This window comes from Phyllosticta citriasiana (assembly GCF_038021145.1).
Source record: "Phyllosticta citriasiana strain CBS 120426 chromosome Unknown IWZ02scaffold_8, whole genome shotgun sequence".
Taxonomy (NCBI): Eukaryota; Fungi; Ascomycota; class Dothideomycetes; order Botryosphaeriales; family Phyllostictaceae; genus Phyllosticta; species Phyllosticta citriasiana.
Window position 1 is genome coordinate 1,675,604 of NW_027117285.1, and position 22,341 is coordinate 1,697,944.

The 22,341-nt window shown below is 55.8% G+C and overlaps 11 protein-coding genes across 11 annotated transcripts; 7 read left to right on the forward strand and 4 right to left on the reverse strand.

Annotated features, from left to right (window-relative positions):
• Positions 1 to 436: 436 nt before the first annotated feature.
• Positions 437 to 1,647, reverse strand: IWZ02DRAFT_302308 (uncharacterized protein). Its single transcript, XM_066763955.1, has 3 exons — positions 1,543 to 1,647; positions 1,189 to 1,483; positions 437 to 1,135 (listed from the first exon to the last, which is right to left on the reverse strand). The coding sequence occupies exons 2-3, from the start codon at positions 1,441 to 1,443 to the stop codon at positions 644 to 646; spliced, it is 747 nt and encodes a 248-aa protein (XP_066621973.1). The 5' UTR covers positions 1,444 to 1,483; positions 1,543 to 1,647; the 3' UTR covers positions 437 to 643.
• On the reverse strand, positions 1,544 to 3,261 carry IWZ02DRAFT_302300 (uncharacterized protein). Its single transcript, XM_066763954.1, has 3 exons — positions 3,017 to 3,261; positions 2,096 to 2,698; positions 1,544 to 2,044 (listed from the first exon to the last, which is right to left on the reverse strand). The coding sequence occupies exons 1-3, from the start codon at positions 3,061 to 3,063 to the stop codon at positions 1,951 to 1,953; spliced, it is 744 nt and encodes a 247-aa protein (XP_066621974.1). The 5' UTR covers positions 3,064 to 3,261; the 3' UTR covers positions 1,544 to 1,950.
• A 562-nt stretch (positions 3,262 to 3,823) lies between these two features.
• IWZ02DRAFT_302188 (phosphoglucomutase-like protein) lies at positions 3,824 to 6,215 on the forward strand. Its single transcript, XM_066763952.1, has 3 exons — positions 3,824 to 4,026; positions 4,263 to 4,564; positions 4,626 to 6,215. Exons 1-3 carry the CDS (start codon positions 3,974 to 3,976, stop codon positions 5,933 to 5,935), a joined length of 1,665 nt encoding a protein of 554 aa, XP_066621975.1. The 5' UTR covers positions 3,824 to 3,973; the 3' UTR covers positions 5,936 to 6,215.
• A 354-nt stretch (positions 6,216 to 6,569) lies between these two features.
• IWZ02DRAFT_455095 (oxysterol binding protein-like protein) lies at positions 6,570 to 8,559 on the forward strand. The gene is made up of 4 exons (XM_066767765.1): positions 6,570 to 6,772; positions 6,859 to 7,178; positions 7,246 to 7,354; positions 7,404 to 8,559. Exons 1-4 carry the CDS (start codon positions 6,704 to 6,706, stop codon positions 8,190 to 8,192), a joined length of 1,287 nt encoding a protein of 428 aa, XP_066621976.1. The 5' UTR covers positions 6,570 to 6,703; the 3' UTR covers positions 8,193 to 8,559.
• IWZ02DRAFT_302005 (uncharacterized protein) lies at positions 8,294 to 9,107 on the forward strand. The gene has a single exon (XM_066763951.1). It carries the CDS (start codon positions 8,388 to 8,390, stop codon positions 9,000 to 9,002), a length of 615 nt encoding a protein of 204 aa, XP_066621977.1. The 5' UTR covers positions 8,294 to 8,387; the 3' UTR covers positions 9,003 to 9,107.
• A 474-nt stretch (positions 9,108 to 9,581) lies between these two features.
• On the reverse strand, positions 9,582 to 12,099 carry IWZ02DRAFT_302003 (major facilitator superfamily domain-containing protein). The gene is made up of 7 exons (XM_066763950.1): positions 11,921 to 12,099; positions 11,745 to 11,868; positions 11,644 to 11,697; positions 11,054 to 11,596; positions 10,566 to 10,994; positions 10,416 to 10,509; positions 9,582 to 10,357 (listed from the first exon to the last, which is right to left on the reverse strand). Exons 1-7 carry the CDS (start codon positions 12,000 to 12,002, stop codon positions 9,716 to 9,718), a joined length of 1,968 nt encoding a protein of 655 aa, XP_066621978.1. The 5' UTR covers positions 12,003 to 12,099; the 3' UTR covers positions 9,582 to 9,715.
• Positions 12,100 to 12,652: 553 nt separating this feature from the next.
• IWZ02DRAFT_302219 (uncharacterized protein) lies at positions 12,653 to 13,902 on the forward strand. The gene has a single exon (XM_066763953.1). It carries the CDS (start codon positions 12,865 to 12,867, stop codon positions 13,516 to 13,518), a length of 654 nt encoding a protein of 217 aa, XP_066621979.1. The 5' UTR covers positions 12,653 to 12,864; the 3' UTR covers positions 13,519 to 13,902.
• A 280-nt stretch (positions 13,903 to 14,182) lies between these two features.
• On the forward strand, positions 14,183 to 15,019 carry IWZ02DRAFT_302331 (uncharacterized protein). Its single transcript, XM_066763956.1, has 2 exons — positions 14,183 to 14,357; positions 14,476 to 15,019. Exons 1-2 carry the CDS (start codon positions 14,286 to 14,288, stop codon positions 14,767 to 14,769), a joined length of 366 nt encoding a protein of 121 aa, XP_066621980.1. The 5' UTR covers positions 14,183 to 14,285; the 3' UTR covers positions 14,770 to 15,019.
• A 763-nt stretch (positions 15,020 to 15,782) lies between these two features.
• Positions 15,783 to 19,247, forward strand: IWZ02DRAFT_404393 (uncharacterized protein). The gene is made up of 3 exons (XM_066765654.1): positions 15,783 to 16,121; positions 16,248 to 18,650; positions 19,014 to 19,247. Exons 1-3 carry the CDS (start codon positions 16,062 to 16,064, stop codon positions 19,239 to 19,241), a joined length of 2,691 nt encoding a protein of 896 aa, XP_066621981.1. The 5' UTR covers positions 15,783 to 16,061; the 3' UTR covers positions 19,242 to 19,247.
• Positions 19,248 to 19,600: 353 nt separating this feature from the next.
• On the reverse strand, positions 19,601 to 20,833 carry IWZ02DRAFT_521623 (uncharacterized protein; the record flags this gene model as incomplete). The annotated part of the gene is made up of 2 exons (XM_066770795.1): positions 19,601 to 20,350; positions 20,384 to 20,833. The coding sequence occupies 2 exons, from the start codon at positions 20,831 to 20,833 to the stop codon at positions 19,958 to 19,960; spliced, it is 843 nt and encodes a 280-aa protein (XP_066621982.1). The 3' UTR covers positions 19,601 to 19,957.
• Positions 20,834 to 21,463: 630 nt separating this feature from the next.
• IWZ02DRAFT_521625 (uncharacterized protein) lies at positions 21,464 to 22,326 on the forward strand (the record flags this gene model as incomplete). Its single annotated transcript, XM_066770796.1, has 2 exons — positions 21,464 to 21,791; positions 21,839 to 22,326. 2 exons carry the CDS (start codon positions 21,464 to 21,466, stop codon positions 22,324 to 22,326), a joined length of 816 nt encoding a protein of 271 aa, XP_066621983.1.
• Between the last annotated feature and the right edge of the window lie 15 nt (positions 22,327 to 22,341).

Consider the following 22,341-nt stretch of genomic DNA (forward strand, 5'->3'; position numbering starts at 1 on the left):
TGTATGTGAATGGTGGCTGAGGCTGAGGTAGGGAGAGGGTGTGTGGTGGTGGTGGTTTTTTGGTGTTGGAGTTTGCAGCTGAAGGGAGCTGTGGGGGTTCAAGTTTGAGTGTTGCTGCTGGGACATTTGGCGAGAGAATACGCGCGATAGGGAAGGGCGAGGGTAAGGACCATCCAAGAGTTTCCACGGGAGCAATCAGAGTTCTTGGAGGCGTGCCAATAGAGGGCATCCAAATATCGTTTGCGAAGCTGTAAGGTGAGAAGAAAACATGAGGACATCTTAAGTGTTTCGACTGACTGCTGCACGCTAGGAACCTTGGGGAGAAACAAGACTGAAGGCCAAACCGCCGGAAGATACACACTCTCCTGACAAGAGTCCCATTTCGCGTGAGTATCAAATCTTCTAGGGGTATAGAACTTGTTCATGAACGCCATCCCATGCTCGCCATGGCGACTCGGGACCAAACAAAAAACTGTCCCTTCTTTAGCCACAGAACGTGGAGTCTTCATCCATCTTTTCCGACGATTGCATTGTTCACTGCTCCCACCTTCTCAGCCAACGCTGGTCAGCTACTTGTCTGCGTCATGCTTTCAAACCACGAGCCTTACTCGCCCACTTGCTTTTCTTCATCCTCTATGGTCCTTTAAAGCTGCGGCGGAGCGATATTCCACGCGAAACTCGCCATGAAGTCTTTCCGGTACTTGATGTGCTGCTGTTTGATGCCCGCCATCGTGATCAAGCGGTGCTGCTTGCCAGGACCAAGCGGAAAATGGGCCAGCTGGCTCTGTCTCCACTCATATTCGGCCTTGAGAAAGCTGCATTTTTCCAAGAGCTGTGTGCTGGTGTACTGCTGTCCGTCGAAGGCCGTGGCGACAAAACCCTTCATGGATAGCCGGTGGCCGAGCTTGCAAAACCGGGTTTCGACGTGGAGTTGGACGAATTTCCAGAGGTTGATTTCGACCTGGCTGACCAGCGTCAGGATATCTGTGTCGTAGCAAGGGAGAAACGCACGCGACTCGAGTTCTTTGCCGGCGGCGACGACGCGAGATGATTGTGAGTGGCGCGCGAGCGCCGTCATGCGCAGGAATGTTGCGGTAGGGACGTGGAGAGGAGGGGGAATAGGAAGACCATCATTCTGTCTCTCGTTAGTTTGCGAAGTCTGTGAAAATCCAAGTAGGTCCCAATCACCTGTGCTGCGCCGAAGTCCATCACCTTGATGTCTTGGTCAAGGGCCATCATTAGAGAAAGCGTCTTGACGGGGGGCGGTCGTCGGTGCAAGAAGCGGAAGCGGCAGTCTTTAGTGGTATTCTTGTATTTCGCCGGCGCATTGCGCGATTGGGCATTGACATTCACCTCATTGCCGCTTTCTGCGATACCGCCCCTTAACTTGCGCCGTTGGAGCTCCAAGGCGGAAACACATCCTACTACTTGGAGAAGACCCATGATATCAAGTTCAGGAAGCGTTCGTAGACTTGAGCGGTGACTGACAGGAAGCATCCGTTAGTTTGCGCGTCATCAACGAGGGTGCTATCGTAAACTTACACGCTGACGGCCCTGGAGGCTTCGGCAATGTGCGCGCTGCCTGACTGGGAGGCTTGCACGACGTTGGGAGGATTTGAGCGTCTCTGTACCAATGTCTAGGAGAGGTCGTGAATTAGGTGTGAAGGCGGCGATGTTGTTCGTGGGGAAAGGGAAACAAGAAAAGCGTGTGTACTGAGCAGCATGACGCTAGTCTATTCAGGACGTGGCCATGTCAATGTGGAAGTATGGGTGTTTGCGTCGCACGTATGGATTCATGAAGGAGAACAATTGTTTGAAAAGTCGGCAAAGAAACATTGGCATGGGTCTACCTGAAAAGCCCCACCCGGCTGTAGGATGAGTCCCCAATCAGTGGCTATCGAATGGTCAAGCAGCTTCTCTCCATCAGGTGATGGGCGGAGAGGCTTGCTCTCAGTGGAAAGTTTCATCCTCTGCCCCTCCACCGCGACCAGCATACTCGCGAGCATCCACTGAGCTGGCCTCCAGCTTCTTCCCATCATCCTCGCTGTGTTTTTGTGTCAGATGAAGTATGAATCCTGGGCGAGTCCCAACTTACGACTTGCGTATCGTCAAGGGGATGTCGCGAGCGCTCAACAGCCTTTTGTTGCTGGCAAGGAAATGGACGCTGGCAATTGTCGTCGAATAGTGCTGGATGACGATTTTCTTGAGCTGCTCCTTTTGCTCTTCGTTCAGAAATCCTGGCTCCATGGCCTTCGCAGCTACTTGTTCTGCCAACTGCTTTGTAATGCGACTGTCGATGGGACCGAGTCCGAAGCGCATGTATCCATCCTCTTGTTTGTTTCCGGCCAGGTAGATGGAGATCTTGTTCTTGAACCCTTCCTTCTCGATGAGCAGCTGAGAGTCTGGGCTCGTATCTTCGACCATGATGGTGGGAAGGGACTTGGCTGGATCATTTTGATGGGTCTCAGCGTCAAAGTCTTTTGTCGGAGCAGCGGCAACGTCCAGCGAGACAAAGCCAATGTAGTGGTCGCGGTTGTCCATGTTGGAGTCGGTAACGTCTGATTTGATGGAGATGGGTGGGTTCTGAGAGTCGTGAGAGGGATCCCTATTTGAGGAGTTTCTTTGCTCTTGTAGACGCTGAGGGTAGGGATCAAGTTTGCAGTTGGTGGCGTTTGCCGACGAGTAGTTCCAACAGCAACTGTTGAGCGATATGTTGGCTTGTGAGTGTGGTGGATTTTAAAGGAATCGCCGCCAAACACTCGCCTTTTTGTGTTGGTGACGGCACCCAAAACAAGCATGTGAGCGGCTCACGTGTGTGAATAGCCAGTGCGCGCCGTCAAAAAGCATTCACCAACAGGCGAGAGAAAACAATGTGAGATTCAAAACCAGGCGTGAATTCTTTTGCCCAGCGCTTGACACCAAAACCAACAGCATACAAGAACTTTCGAACATGAAACAACGTCTGAAGAAAACGACTGTATAGGGACAGAGGACGTTCAAAGATCTCAAGGCTTACCTCCCCATAGCACTATGTAGAGCTGTGAAAGATACCAACTTCATCATCCAGACTTGATTCGCGGATGGAGGGTCGTGACAAAAAAGAGAGGGAACAAGGGAGGATTCTCAAGGAAAAGGGCACTAGTGAGAGGAACCACATAAGGTCCCTAGGAAGATGGACATATCAATCGTCCATGGTGCCTACGACAAGTTCTTGCGGAAAATCAGTGTACGGCACTTGCAAACACACCGTATTGTACAGCCTTATCAAGCAAGAAACTTCTTTTGAGCATTTGATCCGTAAAGCAGACAAGGGGGCATCGAGTGAGGCCTATTTGCGTCAATCTTCCGGTTGATCAAGAACATATGCCAGCCTTGCCGTATTGATGGGTGGAGCCGTCCGAGGATCGCTTCGACTTGGGTAATCGTGTCTTTGCCATCATGCAGGCTTTCGAGCGCCTTTCAGACTAGTGAAAGATGGCAGGCAGGAGGGCTAGTCCGGAGCTCATGCCCCGACACTGAACATGTTCGATAGACGTGAATGGCGCGGCCAGAGGCAAGATGGCAGTCGAGGTCCAGTGGCATCAAGGCGTCGTCAAACATAGCACGCGGAAGATTCTCAGTCGTAACCTGACCGAGGCGGGCGGCAGGATTGGCGTCGCGGTCGTGGTGCAGGATCATGCTTCACGCCCTCTCAACAGTCGCGCGTGTAACAGGATAGCTTCCGTCATGACCTCCATTGGCTGGCAGCGAAGTTCGTCGGGGTTCTGAGAGGGCAGAGACGGTGGGTGGGGTTGACGCAGTGACAGGGCGTCTGCAGCGAGCGGCGGGCGCCCGGACATGAGCTTGGACGTCTCGTCTCCTCCTACCAACTCGCCCGCCTCCTTCTTCTCACAACTACACCCAATTCCTCCCTCTACTCCTCTCCCGCTTCTCTCCCACCGTCGTACCCTCGTTTACCTCACCATCAGCCACCATGAGCGTCAAGACCGTCTCCTTCACTGCTTTCCCTGACCAGAAGCCCGGAACGTAAGTCTGCACCGTGCCCCGCGGCGTCCAACTCGCTATTCGACGCCTTTCCCAACCCCCAATTGCCCTTGCTTTTGCTCTGGCTCTTTGAAGAGCTGAAGAGCGTCAATCTGAGCTATTCTGCGACCACATTGACGCTTGAGCGCGCAGTCTTGAGCATCTCTGCTTCGTTTCAACTCCCCCACCTTGCCCCGCTTCATACCTCTGAACTTTGAGCTAACCCGCTTGCTTTGCAGCTCCGGTCTTCGCAAAAAGGTCAAGGTCTTTCAGAAGCCTCACTACAGCGAGGCCTTCGTCACCTCCATCCTCCTCTCCATCCCCGAAGGCGTTCAAGGCAGCACCCTCGTCATTGGCGGCGATGGTCGCTACTGGAACCCCGAAGTCACCCAATTGATTGCCAAGATTGGTGCGGCATACGGCGTGAAGAAGTTGATCATCGGCCAGGGTGGCATTCTGAGCACGCCTGCCGCCAGCCATGTCATTCGCATTCGCAAGGCTACGGGTGGTATTCTGCTGACGGCGAGCCACAACCCCGGCGGTAAGTGGGAGCTGAGAAAGCACGATTCTTTTGGAGGATCGGATATTCTGACACGAAGTAGGACCCGAGGAAGACTTTGGTATCAAGTACAACCTTGCCAACGGTGCCCCGGCCCCCGAGACCGTCACCAACAAGATCTTCGAGACTTCCAAGACACTCGCCGAGTACAAGATCGCCGACATTCCCGACGTCGACTTGAACAAGATTGGCACCAGCACGTACGGCCCGCTCGAGGTTGAGATTATCCACTCGACGCAGGACTACGTCAACTTTATGAAGGAGATTTTCGACTTTGACCTGATCAAGTCATTCCTCAAGGAGCACCCCGACTTCAAGATCCTCTTCGACGGCCTGAACGGTGTCACTGGCCCTTACGGCATCGACATCTTCGAGAAGGAGCTCGGACAAAAGGGTAGCACGCAAAACTGCACGCCCAAGCCCGACTTTGGCGGCCACCACCCCGACCCCAACCTCGTCTACGCCAAGTCTCTGGTGGACGTTGTTGACCAAAAGGGCATCCACTTTGGTGCCGCCTCGGACGGCGACGGTGACCGCAACATGATTTACGGCGCCAATGCATTCGTCTCTCCTGGTGACAGCTTGGCCATCATTGCCCACCACGCCGAGCTCATCCCCTACTTCAAGAAGCAGGGCGTCTACGGCCTGGCCCGCTCCATGCCCACTTCGGGTGCCGTCGACCTTGTTGCCAAGGCCAAGGGCTTGAGCAGTTACGAGGTGCCCACCGGCTGGAAGTTCTTCTGCGGTCTCTTTGACGCAGACAAGATGAACATTTGCGGCGAGGAGAGCTTCGGTACTGGCTCCAACCACATCCGTGAGAAGGATGGTCTGTGGGCCATTGTTGCCTGGCTCAACATTCTCGCTGGCGTCGGCCAGAAGACTGGCACCACGCCCAGCATCAAGTCGATCCAGGAGGACTTCTGGAGGACGTACGGCCGCGTCTACTTTACTCGCTACGACTACGAGGGTTGCGAGACGGAGGGCGCCAACAAGGTCATTGCCAACATCAAGGAGCTGATTACGACCAAGAAGAGCGAGTTCATCGGCTCGACGGTCAAGGGCCGGAAGGTTGTAGAGGCCGACGACTTTTCGTACACGGACCTGGACGGCAGCGTCAGCAAGAACCAGGGCATCTACGTCAAGTTTGACGATGGCAGCAGGATCGTGGTGCGGCTGTCGGGCACGGGCTCCAGCGGTGCGACGATCCGCCTGTATGTTGAGAAGTTTGAGGGCGACGCCAGCAAGCTCCTCATCGACACGCAAGAGTACCTCAAGGACAACGTGGACCTTGCGACGGGCCTGCTGAAGCTGGAGGAGTACACGGGCCGCAGCGAGCCCACGGTCAAGACTTAGATTGTCTTTGGACTTTGACGAATGATGACTGGGAGCATACAGGGTGCTTTTGCATTGTATCTAGGGCCAAGAAGGACTTGGCACGTGCGGGGATCACCTAGCTAGCAGCTACGTAGTCGGAGCGATTTCGGGTTGGGGATGGTGATGATCACGGGGGTTGCTCAGAAGTGGTAGTAGATGATCGAAAGGGGTCAGAATGGTCGTCGTGGTCAATTTGCAAGAAATTTCGAGGGTCGTGGATGCATGCTTTCCGGTCCCCTGCCACGACTTTTCCACCAGCTTAGTGGCCAGCGGGGGAGGGGCACAGCAGAAGCAAAAGCCAAAGTGAGTAGTATTTCGGGTAGTATTCAATGTCTGCAGCGGCGGGCGGTGAAACGAAACCAGCGAGCGTCAGATCGAGTGACGGGCGACGGGCGCGTGTTTTAGCGCGCAGGATGAGCTCAACCAGCATGAGCATGACAGCGTCAGGTCCTGGAGGTTAAGCAAAGGAGGCTGAAGGCGGGATCATGGCCGTTCAGGTGGGCGAGCAGTGAGTGAGCCTAAGAGGTAACGCTGGCCGCATGAGGTGTTTCCTTATCCTTGGACAGCTTGCCCGAAGTAATGACGACTATGGCTACCTAAGCCACCCACCCCCGACACCCACTTCGGTCGGTCCCTCAACATCATCTCACCTTTGCCCCTCGAATTCCCCCGCTACTCCTCTTCAATCCTCGGGCCCCGACTCCCACCTCTGCCCCCCCGTCTGCGAATTCCAGAAATCACCACACCATGTCTTCAGCCGACACAGCTTCGGCCGTGCCCCCGCAGTCGCGGGGGTCCTGGTCCTCATTCCTCAAGGTGAGGGCGAACCTAGATACCTACCCATGCCACCGAGCCTCGCTCTAAAGTACCTGGACTTTTGCTGACCATGGCGGTTCCCCCAGTCCGTCGCCTCGTTCAACGGCGACTTATCGTCCATGACTGCGCCGCCCTTCATCTTGAGCTCAACGTCCCTCACCGAATTCTCGAGCTACTGGGCAGAGCACCCGCGCTTATTCGTCGCCCCGGCCAGCGCCCAAGACCCCGCCGAGCGCGCCCTCCTCGTCCTCAAATGGTTCCTCAGCACCCTCAAGCAACAATACGCCAGTCGGAGCGAGAAGCTGGGCAGCGAAAAGAAGCCTCTGAATCCCTTTCTGGGCGAGCTGTTCCTGGGAAAGTGGGAGGATGATGCAGGAACAACCCAGCTCATCAGCGAGCAGGTCAGGTACGCAGGCAGCCCGCCCTCAAGTCCACTCGTGAACGGGGCGCCGTGTTGCTGACTATGCCGTCAGCCACCACCCGCCCGTGACAGCATACTCGATTTGGAACGACCAGCACGGCGTGCGCCTGACTGGCTACTGCGGCCAAAAAGCTTCTTTTTCACGCACCATCAACATCAAGGTAGACATACCCCGTTTACACCTGCGCCATCGCGCTAACTGGTCCAAAGCAAGTCGGCCACGCGCTGCTGCACATCGACGCCTTTGACGAAGACTACCTAATCACGCTCCCCTCGCTACACATTGAAGGCCTCATCACAGGCTCGCCGTACATTGAGCTCAACTCAAAATCCTACATCACGTCGTCGTCGGGCTACACGGCCAAGATCGACTACAGCGGCAAGGGCTGGATCAGCGGCAAGAGGAACAGCTTCATCGCAACCCTGTACCCGTCGGACAAGACGGAAAAGGACGCCGTGTACTCGATCGACGGGCAATGGACGGACCAGTTCACCATCCGCAAGGGCAACTGCAAGTCCAAGGACGTAATCGACACGTACGATGCCAAAGCCAACAAGACGACGCCGCTGTCAGTGCCGCCCGTCGAGCAGCAAGGCGAGCTCGAGTCGCGCCGGGCATGGGCAAAGGTGGCCCAGGCCATCGCGCGGGGCGACATGGACACGACGGGGCGCGAAAAGTCGCTCATCGAGAACCAGCAGCGTGAGCTGCGGCGCAAGGAGCGCGAGGACGGGCGCGAGTGGGATCGCCGCTACTTTTCCAAATCCGAGCAGTGGCCCGTCTTCGAAAAGCTGGCAAAGACCGTCGAGGAGCCCATCGAGGCCGACAAGACCAACGGTGTGTGGGAGTTTGACGGCACCAAGTTTGACCAGTGGGGTGACAGGCCGCGCAATTGGGCCGATTGCGGCGTTAGGCGGCCGGATGAGCAGCCCGCGCCGGCAGAGGGTATTGGCAATGGAAACGGTAATGGGGCGGCGGCGGCGACTAAGAATGGCGTTTAATGAATGAGTGGTGGTAGATGTGGTGGTGCCATGGCAGTGGTGTTGAGTGGAGTGCCGACAGGGAACAAGCGCTAGCCTCCGTTCAGCGAGGTGGTAGTCCGCATCTTCTCTCTTCCCTCGAATGGATTAGGTGGGCGGCCTGAAACATCCTTATGCACTTACTCTTGTCTACACTGTCTTGACTGTTAGCAAAGTATGGGAAGGTCAGGTCAGGTCGGGTCGTTATTATTACTCCTCCATTTCTCCTATTTCTACTATTTCTCCTATTTCTCCTATTTCTCCTATTTCTCCTATTTCTCCTTCCAAATCACAAACCCATGTACCTACCTCCCTACCCATGTACCTACCTACCTACCCCCTACCGCTAAGCAGCCAGCCAGCCAGCCAGCCAGCCACTACTGCTGCCTGCGGCGGCTCTGCCTACCGGTATGCTTCTTACCTATCTACCTACCAATCCACGAAAATCCGGTCAGTCTGGTCTGTAATCCACCACACATCTACTCATCTACTCATCTACCCATCTCATTTTCCTCATCTACACATGCCTTGTCCTCTCATCTTTCCCTCTTCGACTCTCTTACCTGCTACTTACTCCATGGCATTCACTTCCCTTTTTCGAGATTCGCGACATCTCTAGCATTCTGTTTTCTCCTCCTCTTTTGTGTTTGGGTGGACGGGTTTGATGGTTTGGGTGTTAGTGTCAGTGTCGGTAGCGGTATTAGTAGCGGTATTAGTAGCGGCATTGGTAGCGGTATCGGTAACGGTATCGGTAATGGTTATTGGTATTGGTATCGGCAATGGCATTGGTAAAGAATGAAGGAAGAACGAACGAACGAACGAATGAATGAATGGGATAAAAAGTCGAATAATGGTACTACTATCCATCCATCTACCCACATATGTATCGCGGTGCTTATAGACCATGTATGTATTGTGTATTTGCCATCTATTCTTTCTTCCTTGCCGTCCGCATACATGGTGTCTTTTGCTCTCGGTGTCTTTTGTTTTCATTCTTTTGTTTTCATTCTTTTCTTTTCTTTTCTTGTTGAGAGAAGAGGAAGAGAAGGGAAGAGAGGGGAAGAGAGGGGAAGAGAGGGGAAGAGAGGGAGAGAGAGTACGTACAGTAGGTAAATACATGCACGTCAGGAGCAGAACGGGCGACACACGCGTTTCGAAGAATGCGATGGATGGAGAGTGGATGAGGAAGGGAGCCTTTCTCGCATCCATGTCTACATGTATCTCTATGCCATGCCATCTTCTTTTCTGCCAAACGCCCGCTCGTCCGCCCCTCGTTCGAAGAAGAAAAACGCCGGATACAATGCAGATGCCATGCGATAACAAAAACGGAGCAATGACCAACAGGTCCAGACAACAGGTCAAACAAACAAAATTGGACATGGAAACGGAGACATCGACGTCTTCTCGCACGCACGCACGCACGCACGCACTCGCTCGCTCGCTCGCTCCCTCCCTCGCTTACCACTACTGCTTCACAGCTGCCAGCAAGCAGTCAGTCGCCCAGCCTAAAAAAACGACTTATCCTTATTCCTCGCCGTCTCGGCCTCGCCCGTCGGCGAGCGCCCACGCGCCGGCGTCCCCGGCGCACTGCTGCCAACCGCCATATCGCGCACGCTATGCGCGGGCGTCTGGGCCGGCGAGCGCATACTCGCCGGACTCATGACACCGGTGGGAGTAGCGGCATTGGAGCCACGGGGCGTAGCTCTGCCTCTGCCGCCACGACCAGCGCCACCCCAATGACCGCGCCACGCATCAATGTAGCTGGTCGCACGACTTCCCATGCCAGGTCTGCTGCCGTGGCTGCGGGTGCTGGTGGCGCGGCTCTTGCTGCGCTCCTCGACGCTCTTCTCGTACGTCGCGCGGCTCTTGCTGCGGGCCTCCATTTCGTCGGCGTCGTAGGTTGCTTCGCGCATGAAGGGCGACCGGTTGCGGATGTCTTCGCCGCGCAGCAGGATCAGGATGGGCGCCAGCGAGAGGACGAGTCCGATGAAACCGAGGAGTGAGGATGCCCATTGGAAGCCGAGGTTTGTGTACATGGATTGCGATGCGAGGGGGAGGAAGGCGCCGAAGGCGTTGCGTCCGAGGGAGGCGGCCGAGAGAGCCGAGGCGGCGTATTTTTCGTACGCGTCCGCGAGGTAGTTTACGACCTGATCCGTGGTTAGGTTTGGGGTTGGGCATGCGAGGGGATGGGAGATGTGGACTTACGGCCATGTAGATTTCGTAGATGCCGAGACCGACGGCTCCGATGCCTAGGGTGGGCACGATCCAGTGGACGTCGGGGTAGCTGGACCATCCGTACCTGTGGCGAGCAGTCAGCCTCGTTGGGTTGGAGAGAACGAGGGGGGGACCACGTACCAGAACAAACCGCCGGTGAATATCAAGCTACCAGGGACGGCAAAGTAAAGACGCGCTTCCGGAATCGGCTTGCCCGGGCGCTCCTTGTTCGTCTTAGCAGACCGCAGGTACAGCATATCTTGCAGCGGGTTAATGATGGTGCCAACGAGGGCACCGCCCGACAGCGCGAGTTGAACGAGTCCCGTCGCCATGACGCCGAAGTTGTAGCACTCCTGGAAGACCTGGACGACGGAGCTCTGGAAGAGGAACAGGATACCCCAGGCAAACGAGATCCACATGGTGAAGCTGAAAACTACCCACTCGGTGACGAGCATCTTTGTTGGCCGCTTGAACGACGTCTTGAGCGAGTCCCAGATGTTGGGCTTGTCGAGCTCGGCTTTGGCGTACGCGTTGGTCTTGCCCTGCTTGCGCAGCTTCTTTGCCTTGCTCCTGATGAATTTGTGAGCCAAAGTCTCCTCCGATGTGAACAACACGTGCTTGCAACTTACGTCAGGATGAGGTCTCCTCGTGTCTCGTTCAAGATGAACCAGAAGATGGGCAGCATTCCGCCGTCAAAGGCCAGCTGGATCCAGAAAATCCAGCGCCAGTACATCTGGGAAGCAATGGCCGATCCGATAAAGGGGCCAAGAGCAATACCGACGACACTGGTCAAGCCGAAAATGCTCATGGGGATACTGCGGGCTCGGTCGCCCTTCCAAATATCCGTAATGGTTCCACCGACGATGTTAATCGAGACCGAGGAAGCGCCTCCTCCGAAAAAGCGGGTGACGATCAGAGTCGCAAAGTTGGGCGCCGTTGCCGAAGGAATCAGCCAGATGAGGAAAAGGATATAAGCGCCAAAGTAGCCAGGCATGCGGCCGCTCGTCTCGGTCAGGGGGACGAAGATGAGGGGGAAAAAGGCGGCGCCGACGTTCCAGGAGGTCGTGGCCCAAAACAGCCAGGGGAAGTTGTCTTGGCTAATGTTGAATCTTTGCTCCATTTGCGTGTTGCCGCCGCCGTATGCTCCGGCAGGTAGGCCAGTCAGAATCGAACTGCTTCTGTCAGTGTCTTTCCTTGGGAGGACCGGAGCGGAACTTACATGAAGCACACGGTAATGGTCAAGATCCATTTCTTCGTCTTGGACCAGTTGAACCTGTCTTGGTCAGAATTGGCTGGCACGTGGAGAAATCTTTGACATACGGATTTGAAGGGTCATTCGGTCCTTCCCAGTCTACGATTTCAATGTTGAGGTCTTTCTTCGTAGGCGAACGTCCTCGTTCTCGCTCTTCCTTGTGCGCTTGTCTGTCCGCGGTTGGTTGTGCAGCTAGGCATTGTCAGCTGCTGGAAGCAGTCGTGTCCTTGACTGAACCACTCACATAGCTGGATACGATTCGAGTGTTGAGGGCGGTCCTGAACAGTCTCAGCCCTCTCGACGTCTTGCAATTCGTCTTTTGCCATGTTGATATCTCCGCGTTGAGAGTGAACCTGATCGGTCGGTGTGGGTGCCCCAGGTTTCAGGGACCGTGTGCGGCGCTATCAAAGCAGAAAGGCACAAGATGATGAGAGTGAGGGAAAGCTCCAGGACTTTGAGGCGCAAGTAGTTTTAACATTTTTCTCCAGACAGGGAAACGACTTTCTTCGATCCATCTTTCATGAGAGAAAGAGGTATGACGTTACTGCTGATCCAAGCATCATTGCATCACTACCCGCGTTGCGCGTGCTGTGGCTGTAGCCAAGGCCGTTCGGCGATATTTTTTCAAAAACTCGTGGTTGGAGGTGGTGGCAAAGTCAAAATGTCCATGGGAAAGCCGTTCAAAGCACCGCCTCTGGAACCTCATTCGACCAGTCGCAATTTGGCTTTCTGGTGCGTCCTTCAGCAAAGCACCCATTCGTAGTCAGATACGAAGGTTGTAAAGTTGACATCACGGTGGACCAAACAAGCCATGCTCGCTTCGGACCGAGTTTTCGCAGAAGATCTCCCGCAGGCGCAGCAGCCACGAGATGAACCGCAGGGACGGAGTAAACGGCTTCTATGTCAATCTCATGCACCAGCGCGCCGCTCTACGGACATTGCTGGAGACCGGAAGTTGTCGTTGAGACGTTCTCGTCAAGCGAAAGCAAGACTGCTTGCATTCAGAACCCACTTACTGATAAGACCATGCGAGTAACAGACAACGGGCATATCTGACAAGAAACACTCTTGTCATGATTACGAATATCTCGTGATCCTCCAGTAGACTCTTTTAGCGAACGTTGGTCGCCACTTAACCATGCAGCTTGTCAACAGCGCTTCCGGAGGTGCCGGCGGAGGTCAGCTAGCATGACCTACGTAGACCCTTTCCTTGCTGGTCAGTCAGCACGACACAATCGATACGCCTCAGTAATCTTTCCAAAGCTAGTGACAGCAATTGGTCCAAAAAAAAGTTGTCCGTGGCTTGATGGCCTCAGCCAGACAGAACGAGCAAAAAGTTGCCAATCGGTGGGGCACAGAGGCCCTGTCCGAGTGTGGTGCAGCGTCACCGATAAAGGTCCCTTTCAAAGTCTGAGGGACGTCTTGAACCCGGTGCAAATCCGACGTCAGTCCCTGCGATCCGGTGTGTTGGGTGCGAGTCGAAACCTCGTCCGGACAAATCCATCCAACGTCATTGCTCCTTCACGTGATGATCCTGTCGATGGAAGGAAGGCGAAGTGTACGTGTCTCTTGACTCAGTTGGTGATGTTTGTGGAGGAAAACTCAGTCCGACCGAGGAGGTCCTCGAGAGCAAGACGCGGAATGCTGGCGGGAAGGCTCCGTTGTCCTCATTGCGACGAAACAAGGCAGCTTCGTAACCGAAGGCGATGCAAAGGCCCCAGCGAGTTCTGGTGTTTGCAAAGACGACGTTGGGGAACAGCGGGAGATGTTGTGCAGGTGGTTGATTTCTTTGGGGCCACTACACTACAGCTTGCATCAACAAATCCAGGAGACGGAAACTGAAAAACGACAATCCAAGTGCTGAAGACAAAGCCTGGTGGACGGAGGTGGTGTGATGGAGATGGAGCGGAAAAGGTCCAAGTCGTAGCGGAACATGTCGTCCGCCAACGAGAGCAACGGCAACAGGTTCCCCTGGCGTCGGGCAATTCCCAAAAGAGCTGGCCGCATAGGATTGAACATGGCGAAGAAAATCCCGCCGGGACCAAGTTGAAGTCTCTCCTGAGGTGGGCTGACCGCGACCACCGGCCTTTCTTCCGTCGGGACCCTCTTGGGTAGGTCGGCTTCCCGCTTCCGCACCTCGCGGCAATGCCGTACATGTACACCACATCAGACCATCGAACCATCCGCCGCGTCCACTCCCGATCTCACACCACCAGTGACCACCCGACCCCGCTCCTGTGATTCCCGACCCTCGCTGTGCCCGCCGTCTTCCCACATGCCGAACTCGGGGAACTCGGGACTCCCCCCTCGGGACCCGTTCTCCTTGGCCACTCCTCCCGCCCTGGCATTCCCGACCCCTCGCCTGATATCTCACCTGTTGTGCGCGCCCCTTGCGCCCTCATTCCGCCGCACCAGTCCACAACCTTATGACTTTTCCCCGCGAGTGGCACGACCCTGACCAGATGTCGCCTCCGCGCTTCGCAGTCGGCTGCCGATTTCCGAGTTTCGCTCTGAAAATGAGCCGGAATTGAGGTCCGCTCTTTGCCGACTACGTTGGAAGTTGTTGGAAAATTGCTGCTTTAGGGGATCTGCAGGGGGCAAGAACGGGAATGAGGGGGTGGGGAAGGCGTGATTCTGCTGCGGCTTTCCCGACGTTGGTTCCTGTCTTGCCGTTTTGCGGAGCCGGAAGTGGAGATTCTGTCAGTCTTTTGGCTTTGGCTTTCCCGACTTGTCCACGGCTGGGCTTCAAGTCATACGACACTCAAGCATTCGCCAGCAGACTTTGCTCAAGGACACCTACTGGCAACACTCATGACCGCCTCAGACACTCTGGGTGGATCGTTCAGATACACATCCAGCCCTGCTCGTCGAATGCGCTTCCCTGGAGCTCTCAACCGAGATACCTATCCGCACTCACCTTTTCGACCCTGCCAGAGGAACTCGAATCACAGTTTGAGCTTCATGTCGGAACTATCCACCCGCCCTCGAGAAGGTAGTCGGACGCTGGACAGGCACACACACATTGCACAGCCAGGATATATCCATCCGCTGATTGCCGCTGCCCCTGGCCATTCCTGGCCGCTTTTCTCCTAAGCATTGAGCGAGGCGTTTAACAGGATCAATATCGTGAGCCACCTTGCCCGGTATCTGAAGACGGCTGTTCTCTCATAACTGTCTTCTTCTACACTCCATGTCCGGAAGCTGCAGGGAAAACAAAAACTGGATGGAGTGTCGGAACGCCTCAACTCCATCGGCAAGGTAAGTACCGTGTCGTTGTCTTTGTTTTTGGTAGGTGAATCCATCGGTGTCTCCGATGCCTTGGCCAAACTTGTCGCGTCCACTGGAGCCTCTTTCCAGCTCTCTCGGTGATGCCGTATTCGAATTTTTTTCATCCTCGACCAGGTATATCCTTGTTGTTCAATGACGTCAGTCAAGATTGCAACGTGGATGTCGATGAGATGTGACACTTCTCTCTGCATCTATCTGCAGTGGTAAACGACAATTCTCTATGCGCAACTATGGCAGTGTCAGCAGTTCCCTGACTTCGTCTGCAATATTGAACGAATGCGCCCCAGGCGCAACTTGGTAGCGGATGACCTCTCCTTGGGCGCAAATGTGGCAGCGAACGACACTTTCTTTTCGTGCTAGTTCTTGCAACTTCATTGCGGCACCGCGCCATGTCTTGCGCATCAAGCTTTCGATGCCAGGCCTACCGATTGAATCTAAGACGAATGGCAAAATTCATCTGCCGAGTCTTCATGACGTGTTATTAAAAGAGGTGACAGCTGAGAGGACGGTTGGCTAGCTAGGATGACCCCCGCAGTGTTTTTGAGGGATGCACATGCCGAACTGTTCCTGCGTCGAACTTGCGAACCGGCTGGTGGGTATGGGGCACTGATTGGAAGGCTGATGATGATGATGGGGAGGAGCCAATAGATGCGTCGAAGCAATAGCAAAGCGACTCAAGTCAAATGAAAAAAAGGAGCAAAGGTGTTGTTTCGCAGAGAATCTGAGTCCAAGTCCAGCCGTGATGTTGGGTGCCTGACTGGCGGGGCAGAGGCGACTCCGCTCTGGCTGGCTGCCGTGATACGTGCCAACAGAGCCGCGCTCCAGCTGACTCCAAGCCCAAGTCTGGGTGCTTGTCTTGAACGACTTCTCCTTTCACAAGTCATGGGCCAGAAGAGGAGCCGTCATCGCCGTCGTCTGTCAGCACCCATCATCACAGCCGTTGTTGCCGCGGGGAATAGACGCTGCACTAACCAGGAAGCTCGCCTCTGTACGGAGCCGCCGAAGCTGAGCTGACAGTGGGCGAATGGCGAGCGTCTCTCTAGCCGCTGCCGCTCGCTGCTGCTGGCCTCCTTCTCACACCACCCAACTCGTCTGTCATGGCTGAGGCGCCGCGCTCCGGGCCTCTGGAAAGTCTGGAGAAGGAGCTGTCGTGCTCGGTAAGTCCAGGTGGTGGTTGAGGCACGAACCGTCTGAGCGCTGCTCGGCGGCGCGTCCGCTCCCGTCCGCACCGAGCCTCGACACCACCCCGCCATTCCACTCGCTCTCCTGGCTGATTACTCCAGATTTGTACCGACGTCTTTTACCAGCCGCTGACGCTTCTGGATTGCCTGCACACTTTTTGCGGCGCCTGCTTGAAGGAGTGGTTCTCATGGCAGGCTCAGAGCGCCAACTCGCTCCACCCGTACACCTGCCCGTCATGCCGCGCCTCGGTCCGCGCGACGCAGCCAAATGCCACCGTCACAACCCTCTTGGAGATGTTTCTCCAGACAAATCCTGGCCGGGGCAAGACGGAGCGTGAAAAGGATGACATGCGCAAGGTATACAAGCCGGGCGACAATGTCATGCCCAAGCTGAGGCGGAGCCAAGGCTCGAGTGATGAAGAGGACCGCAGGCTCATCGACCAAGTGCGGTTATTGAGCCTTGAAGATGCTGGAGTTGGCAGCAGTGGCACCTTGAGCCCGCCGCCGGATCGCAGAAGGCGGTTGCGGAGTCATGAGCAAAGCAGAGAGCACAGTCGGGACCGCGACAGGAGACGCAGGGAGCGTGATGGTCCAAGATCAGCGCAGCTGGGCACTGGCACTGAATTGCCGCGATCTCCACCCCCACCCAGACACGTGGAGCACCAGTCCAGCCTGCGATCTCTGCTCAGCGCCTCTGATATTGACACGCAGGAAATGGAGGACGAAATCATGCGCCAGATACGGGAAGAGGGACTGCTGGACGGTATTGATCTTGACAACATCGACGTGTCTCAAGAGGAGGAAATCACCGAAAGAATTGCAGAGGCATTTAGGAGGAGGCAGAGGGACAGGGATAGAGCAAGAGCAAGGCATCATAGGTCCAGGAGTGCTACCCCATCGAGCTCTGCTGCTGGCTCGGCCGTACACCACTCGGAAGGAGAAGAGAGACCGCAAAGACGGCCTCGCCCAAGGGCCGAAAGCGCGGCTACTCGGGAGGCAATGGCTGAGAGAAACTCGTCCCAGTCGCAAGCTTCGAGACCACCAGCTTCCAGGCCCCATCTTTTCGACGCTGTGAATCAGGGCACTCGTCACCACAGGAGATCCTCTAGCCAAGGAGACAGGAGCCAGTCACGGCGAAACCACCATCGTCAGCTTTCGTCTGTCGAGGCCACGGCTCAAAGGCCGGCCGCACGGTCAGCCACTGATTTGAGCAACCGTCCTCAGACCGTGCAGGGAAGCTCTGTCGTTGAAAGACGTCGCCGTCCATCTCAAGACGACCGGCGGGCAACTGACCCTCAGGGTGGCCACACCTTCATCATCCCGAATCGCTCTCACGAACCTTCTCCGCGACGCGCTGGATTCCTCCCGGATGCCACCAGACCGCATCTCAGCCCTTCACTAGCCGCAAGTCCACATGCTCCACCTCGCCGCATGTCAGACCTTGGAACTGCTGCAAGACCGGCGAGGCCTGCGAACGACAGTTCATCTTCTCTTTCTCGGGCCCGCAACAGCGCTGAAATACCAAGATCAAGACCATCCTCGTCCGATGCTTCAGCGCGCCAGTCAAGTCTGTACTCCGAGCCCTTCATATGCTGCCAAAGCTGCAAGACGACTGGAATCCAGTACGACTTGTACTATTCTTGTGAGAGGTGCCATGCGGAGGACGCAAGCAAATACAGCATTTGCCTTCGGTGCTACCGCGCCGGCGCAGGTTGCAAGCATTGGTTCGGCTTTGGCTCTGCGGCATGGGCAAAGTATGAGCAAAGAGCTCCTCCTGGTGGACATCGTCCTGGCTACGAACAGCCTCACATCCTCAGTGGGCAACGCTACTTGCGGCCCTCGAGACCTGCCTGGGGTGATCCTCAAAGCCGTTTAACGGACGAAGATCCTTCAAAAAGGCTCCAGTCTGGCGTATTTTGCGACATTTGCCATGCTTTTGCCAACGGTTGCTATTGGAAATGCGACGTGTGCAACGAGGGGGCATGGGGCTTCTGCAACGACTGCGTAAACCAAGGCAGACATTGCACGCATCCGCTCCTCCCCCTCCATCACGGTGCATCGACGTCCTCTCGTGGCAACCCAACATCTCTGCCCTCCACGGCCAACACTCCCACCATCACTCCGAAATCCGCCTCCCTGATTCGCGGCCCTGGCACCGTGCCCTTGGCCAACAAGCTCTTCCGTCCGTTGACCTTCAGCACCGACTGCGACCGCTGCACGTATCCCATCCCGCCCAGCCACACGCGCTTCCACTGCCCACGCTGCTACGCCGGCAACAGTGACATTTGCAACTCGTGCTACCACGCGCTCGTCACGTCGGGCCAAGTCTCACACGAAAACGGGCCCAACGGCTGGCGGCGCTGCCCGCGGGGTCATCGCATGGTCGTCGTCGGCTTCGAGGACCGCGACGCCGGGCAGCGCCGCATCGTCACGCGCGACCTGGTCGGCGGCTTTGCCCTGCGCGATGAGGAGACGCCCGCTTCTCCTGGCGGCTCGTCCATGGCGGTGACGACCCGCTCCAGCCTGGATGGGGTCGCGAGTGCGCGGGGTGGCATGCCGTCGTGGTCGTGGCGTGATACGGACGGGACTGTTCGCAAAGCAAGGCCGCGCGCCGCCGCCGCCGCCGCCGCTGCTGCTGCTGCTTCTGCCACGGCCATGGCCAGCGCAACGCTCTCGCGCACGTCGTCTGGCGGCTCCGCATCGTCAGCGACCGCCGTGCCCACACTGCCAACAGCCGCAGCAGCAGCAGCAGCAACACCGTCATCGACCTCTTCTTCCTCATTCACCACCGCCGCCACTCCCACCACCATTAAAACAACCGCCGCAAACGCAAACGCAACCCCCAACGCCTCCGCGGTGCCCCCAAAGCATCCCCACCAACACCAACACCAAGTCGCCTTCCCGCCCGACGGCGGTCTCGGCCTACGCGCCGTCGCGCTGTGGAGCTACTACCCGGCGGCGCACGTGCGCGATGAGCTGGCGTTCCCCAAGGGCGCCGAGATACGCGAGGCCGAGGACATTAATGGCGATTGGTTTTGGGGCGTGTATGCGGGTGCCAAGGGGCTGTTTCCGGGGGCGTATGTTAGGGTGATTTGATTGGGGGGGGGTTTGGCGTGGGGGATGGGGAGAGGAAAAGGGGAAGGAGGATAGGGTATGATTTATGATTTATGCGGACATGTTTTATGGTTTATATGAGTAAAGGTATGAGTTTGGGTATGGGTATGGGTATGCGGTGCATTGTAAGGCAGACTTAAATGGACGGTAGGTCGGTTTGGCGTGCGGCGTCGGTCGGCGTCTAATGCGATCGATTAATTAATCTTGTTCCGTTTCATATCGTTTCTTCTCCTTTCATCCTGTTTGGCTACTTACCTCTTGTACGTCACTAAACACCACATTCCCATATACATATACACATGCATATTCGAACATAAACACACACACACTAGTACGCAACCTGCAAAGAACCATAAGAAGCCGTTATTTGGTGTAGTACCGCGATCTACGCAACCCTCTTTCTTCAATCCTTCATATCCCGATATATTCTTCTAACGGAGCGAAGACCGCGTGTTGATATCCCTCCGTCTTCCCTTATCCCCCCCCGCCCCTCTCTCTCTAGTATCTCGAGGTCTTCTCCATAAGAAGACGCGCGCCGCCATCCACAGTGCGGTGGACACCCACCCGCGGCTAGTGATCTACTGCGCGTTCTTGACCGACAGCGTGATGTGCGCGGCATCGTGCTGCGGGAGCATTTTTTTTGATTAAGATTGTGAGGGGCGTGTAGGTTACCGGGGAGGGGAGTACTGTGTGGGTTGTTAGTCAGGCCGTGCGTCTCTGGTAGTAGTAGTAGTAGTAGTAGTAGTAGTAGTAGTAGTATTAGTAGTAGTAGTAGGGTACGGTGGCTTACCAGATAGACTATTTTCATTCTTCAAACGTGTGAGAGAATCGTTGCTTCTAAAGGTGCAGTTCCAATCGCGACATTTCGCAACGCAAGCAAGTAGCGCTGTCAGCCTCGCCGAGTCGGAGTCGGAGTCGGAGTCTCCTGGCCTGTCTGCCCGCTTCTCACAGCTGCGGCTCCTCTCCTCAAGTGCCTTGTCACTGCAATGGGCAACTAGACTGCCTAAGTTGTACACTGGGTGGAAGCGAAGTTCGCTTTGGCTCGGCCCAGACTGCGGTGGCCCATGTGCGATTGATCCGTGATGGAACGCCTGCGGGATTGTTCATTGGCATGGTGGGTCGACCCGCAGATCAGCGGTCATGGGCACGGCGTGGGAGGAGCCCCGTCTATCTGGAGCGGTGGGTATGGCGAATGGTGAGGCAGCTGAGCAGCCCTCTGGATTCTTGGATACCCGTCCAGACCCCTCGCAACGGTGGGTGGGCTCCGTGGCCGCCAGTAAGTGAGCAATGTGGGTGTTGTGAGGCTTGGGCCTGAACTCCTCCTCAGCTTGGTAGGCGGTCGACATGGCTACAACTGTCTCCTGGGTCATGTCACACTTCTTCATGTCTAACTTGGTGCTACCCTTGGCACTCATCCACTGGCCGTTCTGAAAGTGGACGAGGTCTCCTGTCTGCCCGCAGTCTACGGCTGCGGCTTCTCGTTGTCGAGTGCGATCATTGACTGGCCGTTCTGAAGGTGGGACACGGCGCCAAATTCGGCGCGGGACAGCTTTCTCATCGCGATAGCATCCCATACTTTGAGCGTATATTTCGACAGTGTTGGGTTGCGCGTTTATACTCTGTTTGATGAGACGAGCGTGGTTAGCACGGTACCTGATTATCGTTGCTTCAGTTGGAGAGCTTACCATCTTTTCCGCTGAATTCGCTCTCTAGACTGACTCGGGTTTGGGCTTCAGCCGGAGGAGCATCTTCAAGCTCGACGCCATATGATTGGGCTCGAAGCTGAAAAGACAGAGTCAGCAGAGCAATTCACGCAGCAGCAGATTGAGCGCGGTAGAGAAGATGATATAAATGTCGCCGGAAAGGTTGGAGGGGGTTGTGAAAGGGTGTGGAAAGAAGAGGAAGATTTGGTGCTGGCGGGTTGTTTTAGGAAAATGCGTTTGGATGTTTGAATTATTTTTGGTCAGAGGTGTACTTTTGTATAGATGGACAGAGGTTGTAGAGGGAAGGAAGATCGGTCAGCGATGGCGGGTCCCCTTTTGTTCACTTCACTTCACCTCATAAGCGATGGGCTGCGTATGGTGGGCGTAGTGTTAAAAGGCGTTGTCGCTGCGCGGTGGAACTTGGGACTTTTTCACTCACCACCTTTCTTGATCCTCCCCAAACAACTCGCTCATCACACATCCCGTCACTATCCCTTCACAATGGCGTTGTACCAGACTCTCGCCCAGCATCTCGCTCTGAAGAACCGTTGCGTCTCCCCGATGTCGTCGTCCGTCGACGTTCCGGCTTCCGCTCGCCCCAAAACCTGGAGGAACGGGAACTGCCCGACCACTGAGATCGACGACGAAATCGACAAGCTCTGCGACAGGATCGAGGATCGCCTTGACCTGTACGACAACCCACGCGAGAATTCCAGCGACTGCTCAAACTCCCCGAAGTTCACCCTCTTGACGTTCGAGGAGAAGGTGAAGAAGTTCCAGACCTTGCGCAATTGGGTCAAGGACCGCCAGATGCGCTATGTTGAGAAGCGTAAGGAGAACGATGCGAAAATAGAGAACTTGACTGATGCTTTGCAGAGTCGTTTTACGACAAGGACGGCAAGAGGATTGGCAAGAAGACGTGCAAGAAGCCTCGCTACAAGCTTGAGAACAAGGCTCACTCCAAGGCCTTCAAGACGGCCGGGGAGAGCATCGCTGAGGAGACGCCTGTCAAGAAGGCCAGCCCCAAGACTACTCTCAAGACTGTTCGCCGCAAGCTCGCTATCAAGAAGGCCAGCAGCAAGACCACTGGCAAGAGCTCCTCTGGAAAGGCCTCCTCGGGCAAGGCCTCCTCCGTCAAGGCTTCCTCAAGCAAGATCTCCTCCGGCAAGATGTCCTCTCGCATGATCCCTGGCCAGCCCACGGGCAAGACTTCCATCGAGACCACAGCCGGCAAAGACAGCGAGACCCCGGTCAAGGAATTTGCCAACAACGAGAGCGACGACAGCGACAAGACCATCAAGCCGACAGTTGCCATGCGTCCCCGTCGAGACAGTTTCTTGCGCCGCGAACTCTTTGAGGACTGAAGGTAGTCTGGTCAG

Excerpts from the sequence above, each read along its gene's own strand:
- IWZ02DRAFT_302331 (XM_066763956.1), top strand. The coding sequence starts at position 14,286 with ATGAGGGGGTGGGGAAGGCGTGATTCTGCTGCGGCTTTCCCGACGTTG. Across the intron at positions 14,358-14,475 it reads CTGTCTTGCCGTTTTGCGGA|CTGGCAACACTCATGACCGC; the intron begins GCCGGAAGTGGA and ends CAAGGACACCTA.
- IWZ02DRAFT_302188 (XM_066763952.1), top strand. The coding sequence starts at position 3,974 with ATGAGCGTCAAGACCGTCTCCTTCACTGCTTTCCCTGACCAGAAGCCC. Across the intron at positions 4,027-4,262 it reads CCTGACCAGAAGCCCGGAAC|CTCCGGTCTTCGCAAAAAGG; the intron begins GTAAGTCTGCAC and ends CTTGCTTTGCAG. Across the intron at positions 4,565-4,625 it reads GGCGAGCCACAACCCCGGCG|GACCCGAGGAAGACTTTGGT; the intron begins GTAAGTGGGAGC and ends GACACGAAGTAG.
- IWZ02DRAFT_455095 (XM_066767765.1), top strand. The coding sequence starts at position 6,704 with ATGTCTTCAGCCGACACAGCTTCGGCCGTGCCCCCGCAGTCGCGGGGG. Across the intron at positions 6,773-6,858 it reads CCTGGTCCTCATTCCTCAAG|TCCGTCGCCTCGTTCAACGG; the intron begins GTGAGGGCGAAC and ends CGGTTCCCCCAG. Across the intron at positions 7,179-7,245 it reads CTCATCAGCGAGCAGGTCAG|CCACCACCCGCCCGTGACAG; the intron begins GTACGCAGGCAG and ends CTATGCCGTCAG.
- IWZ02DRAFT_302005 (XM_066763951.1), top strand. The coding sequence starts at position 8,388 with ATGGGAAGGTCAGGTCAGGTCGGGTCGTTATTATTACTCCTCCATTTC.
- IWZ02DRAFT_404393 (XM_066765654.1), top strand. The coding sequence starts at position 16,062 with ATGGCTGAGGCGCCGCGCTCCGGGCCTCTGGAAAGTCTGGAGAAGGAG. Across the intron at positions 16,122-16,247 it reads AGAAGGAGCTGTCGTGCTCG|ATTTGTACCGACGTCTTTTA; the intron begins GTAAGTCCAGGT and ends TGATTACTCCAG. Across the intron at positions 18,651-19,013 it reads CTGGCGGCTCGTCCATGGCG|CATCCCCACCAACACCAACA; the intron begins GTGACGACCCGC and ends GTGCCCCCAAAG.
- IWZ02DRAFT_302003 (XM_066763950.1), bottom strand. The coding sequence starts at position 12,002 with ATGGCAAAAGACGAATTGCAAGACGTCGAGAGGGCTGAGACTGTTCAG. Across the intron at positions 10,995-11,053 it reads CGAGGAGACCTCATCCTGAC|GAGCAAGGCAAAGAAGCTGC; the intron begins GTAAGTTGCAAG and ends CAAATTCATCAG. Across the intron at positions 10,510-10,565 it reads TTCACCGGCGGTTTGTTCTG|GTACGGATGGTCCAGCTACC; the intron begins GTACGTGGTCCC and ends TGCTCGCCACAG.
- IWZ02DRAFT_302219 (XM_066763953.1), top strand. The coding sequence starts at position 12,865 with ATGACCTACGTAGACCCTTTCCTTGCTGGTCAGTCAGCACGACACAAT.
- IWZ02DRAFT_302300 (XM_066763954.1), bottom strand. The coding sequence starts at position 3,063 with ATGATGAAGTTGGTATCTTTCACAGCTCTACATAGTGCTATGGGGAG. Across the intron at positions 2,699-3,016 it reads CTACATAGTGCTATGGGGAG|TTGCTGTTGGAACTACTCGT; the intron begins GTAAGCCTTGAG and ends ATCGCTCAACAG. Across the intron at positions 2,045-2,095 it reads CCCTTGACGATACGCAAGTC|CGAGGATGATGGGAAGAAGC; the intron begins GTAAGTTGGGAC and ends ACAAAAACACAG.
- IWZ02DRAFT_302308 (XM_066763955.1), bottom strand. The coding sequence starts at position 1,443 with ATGGGTCTTCTCCAAGTAGTAGGATGTGTTTCCGCCTTGGAGCTCCAA. Across the intron at positions 1,136-1,188 it reads TGGACTTCGGCGCAGCACAG|AATGATGGTCTTCCTATTCC; the intron begins GTGATTGGGACC and ends AACGAGAGACAG.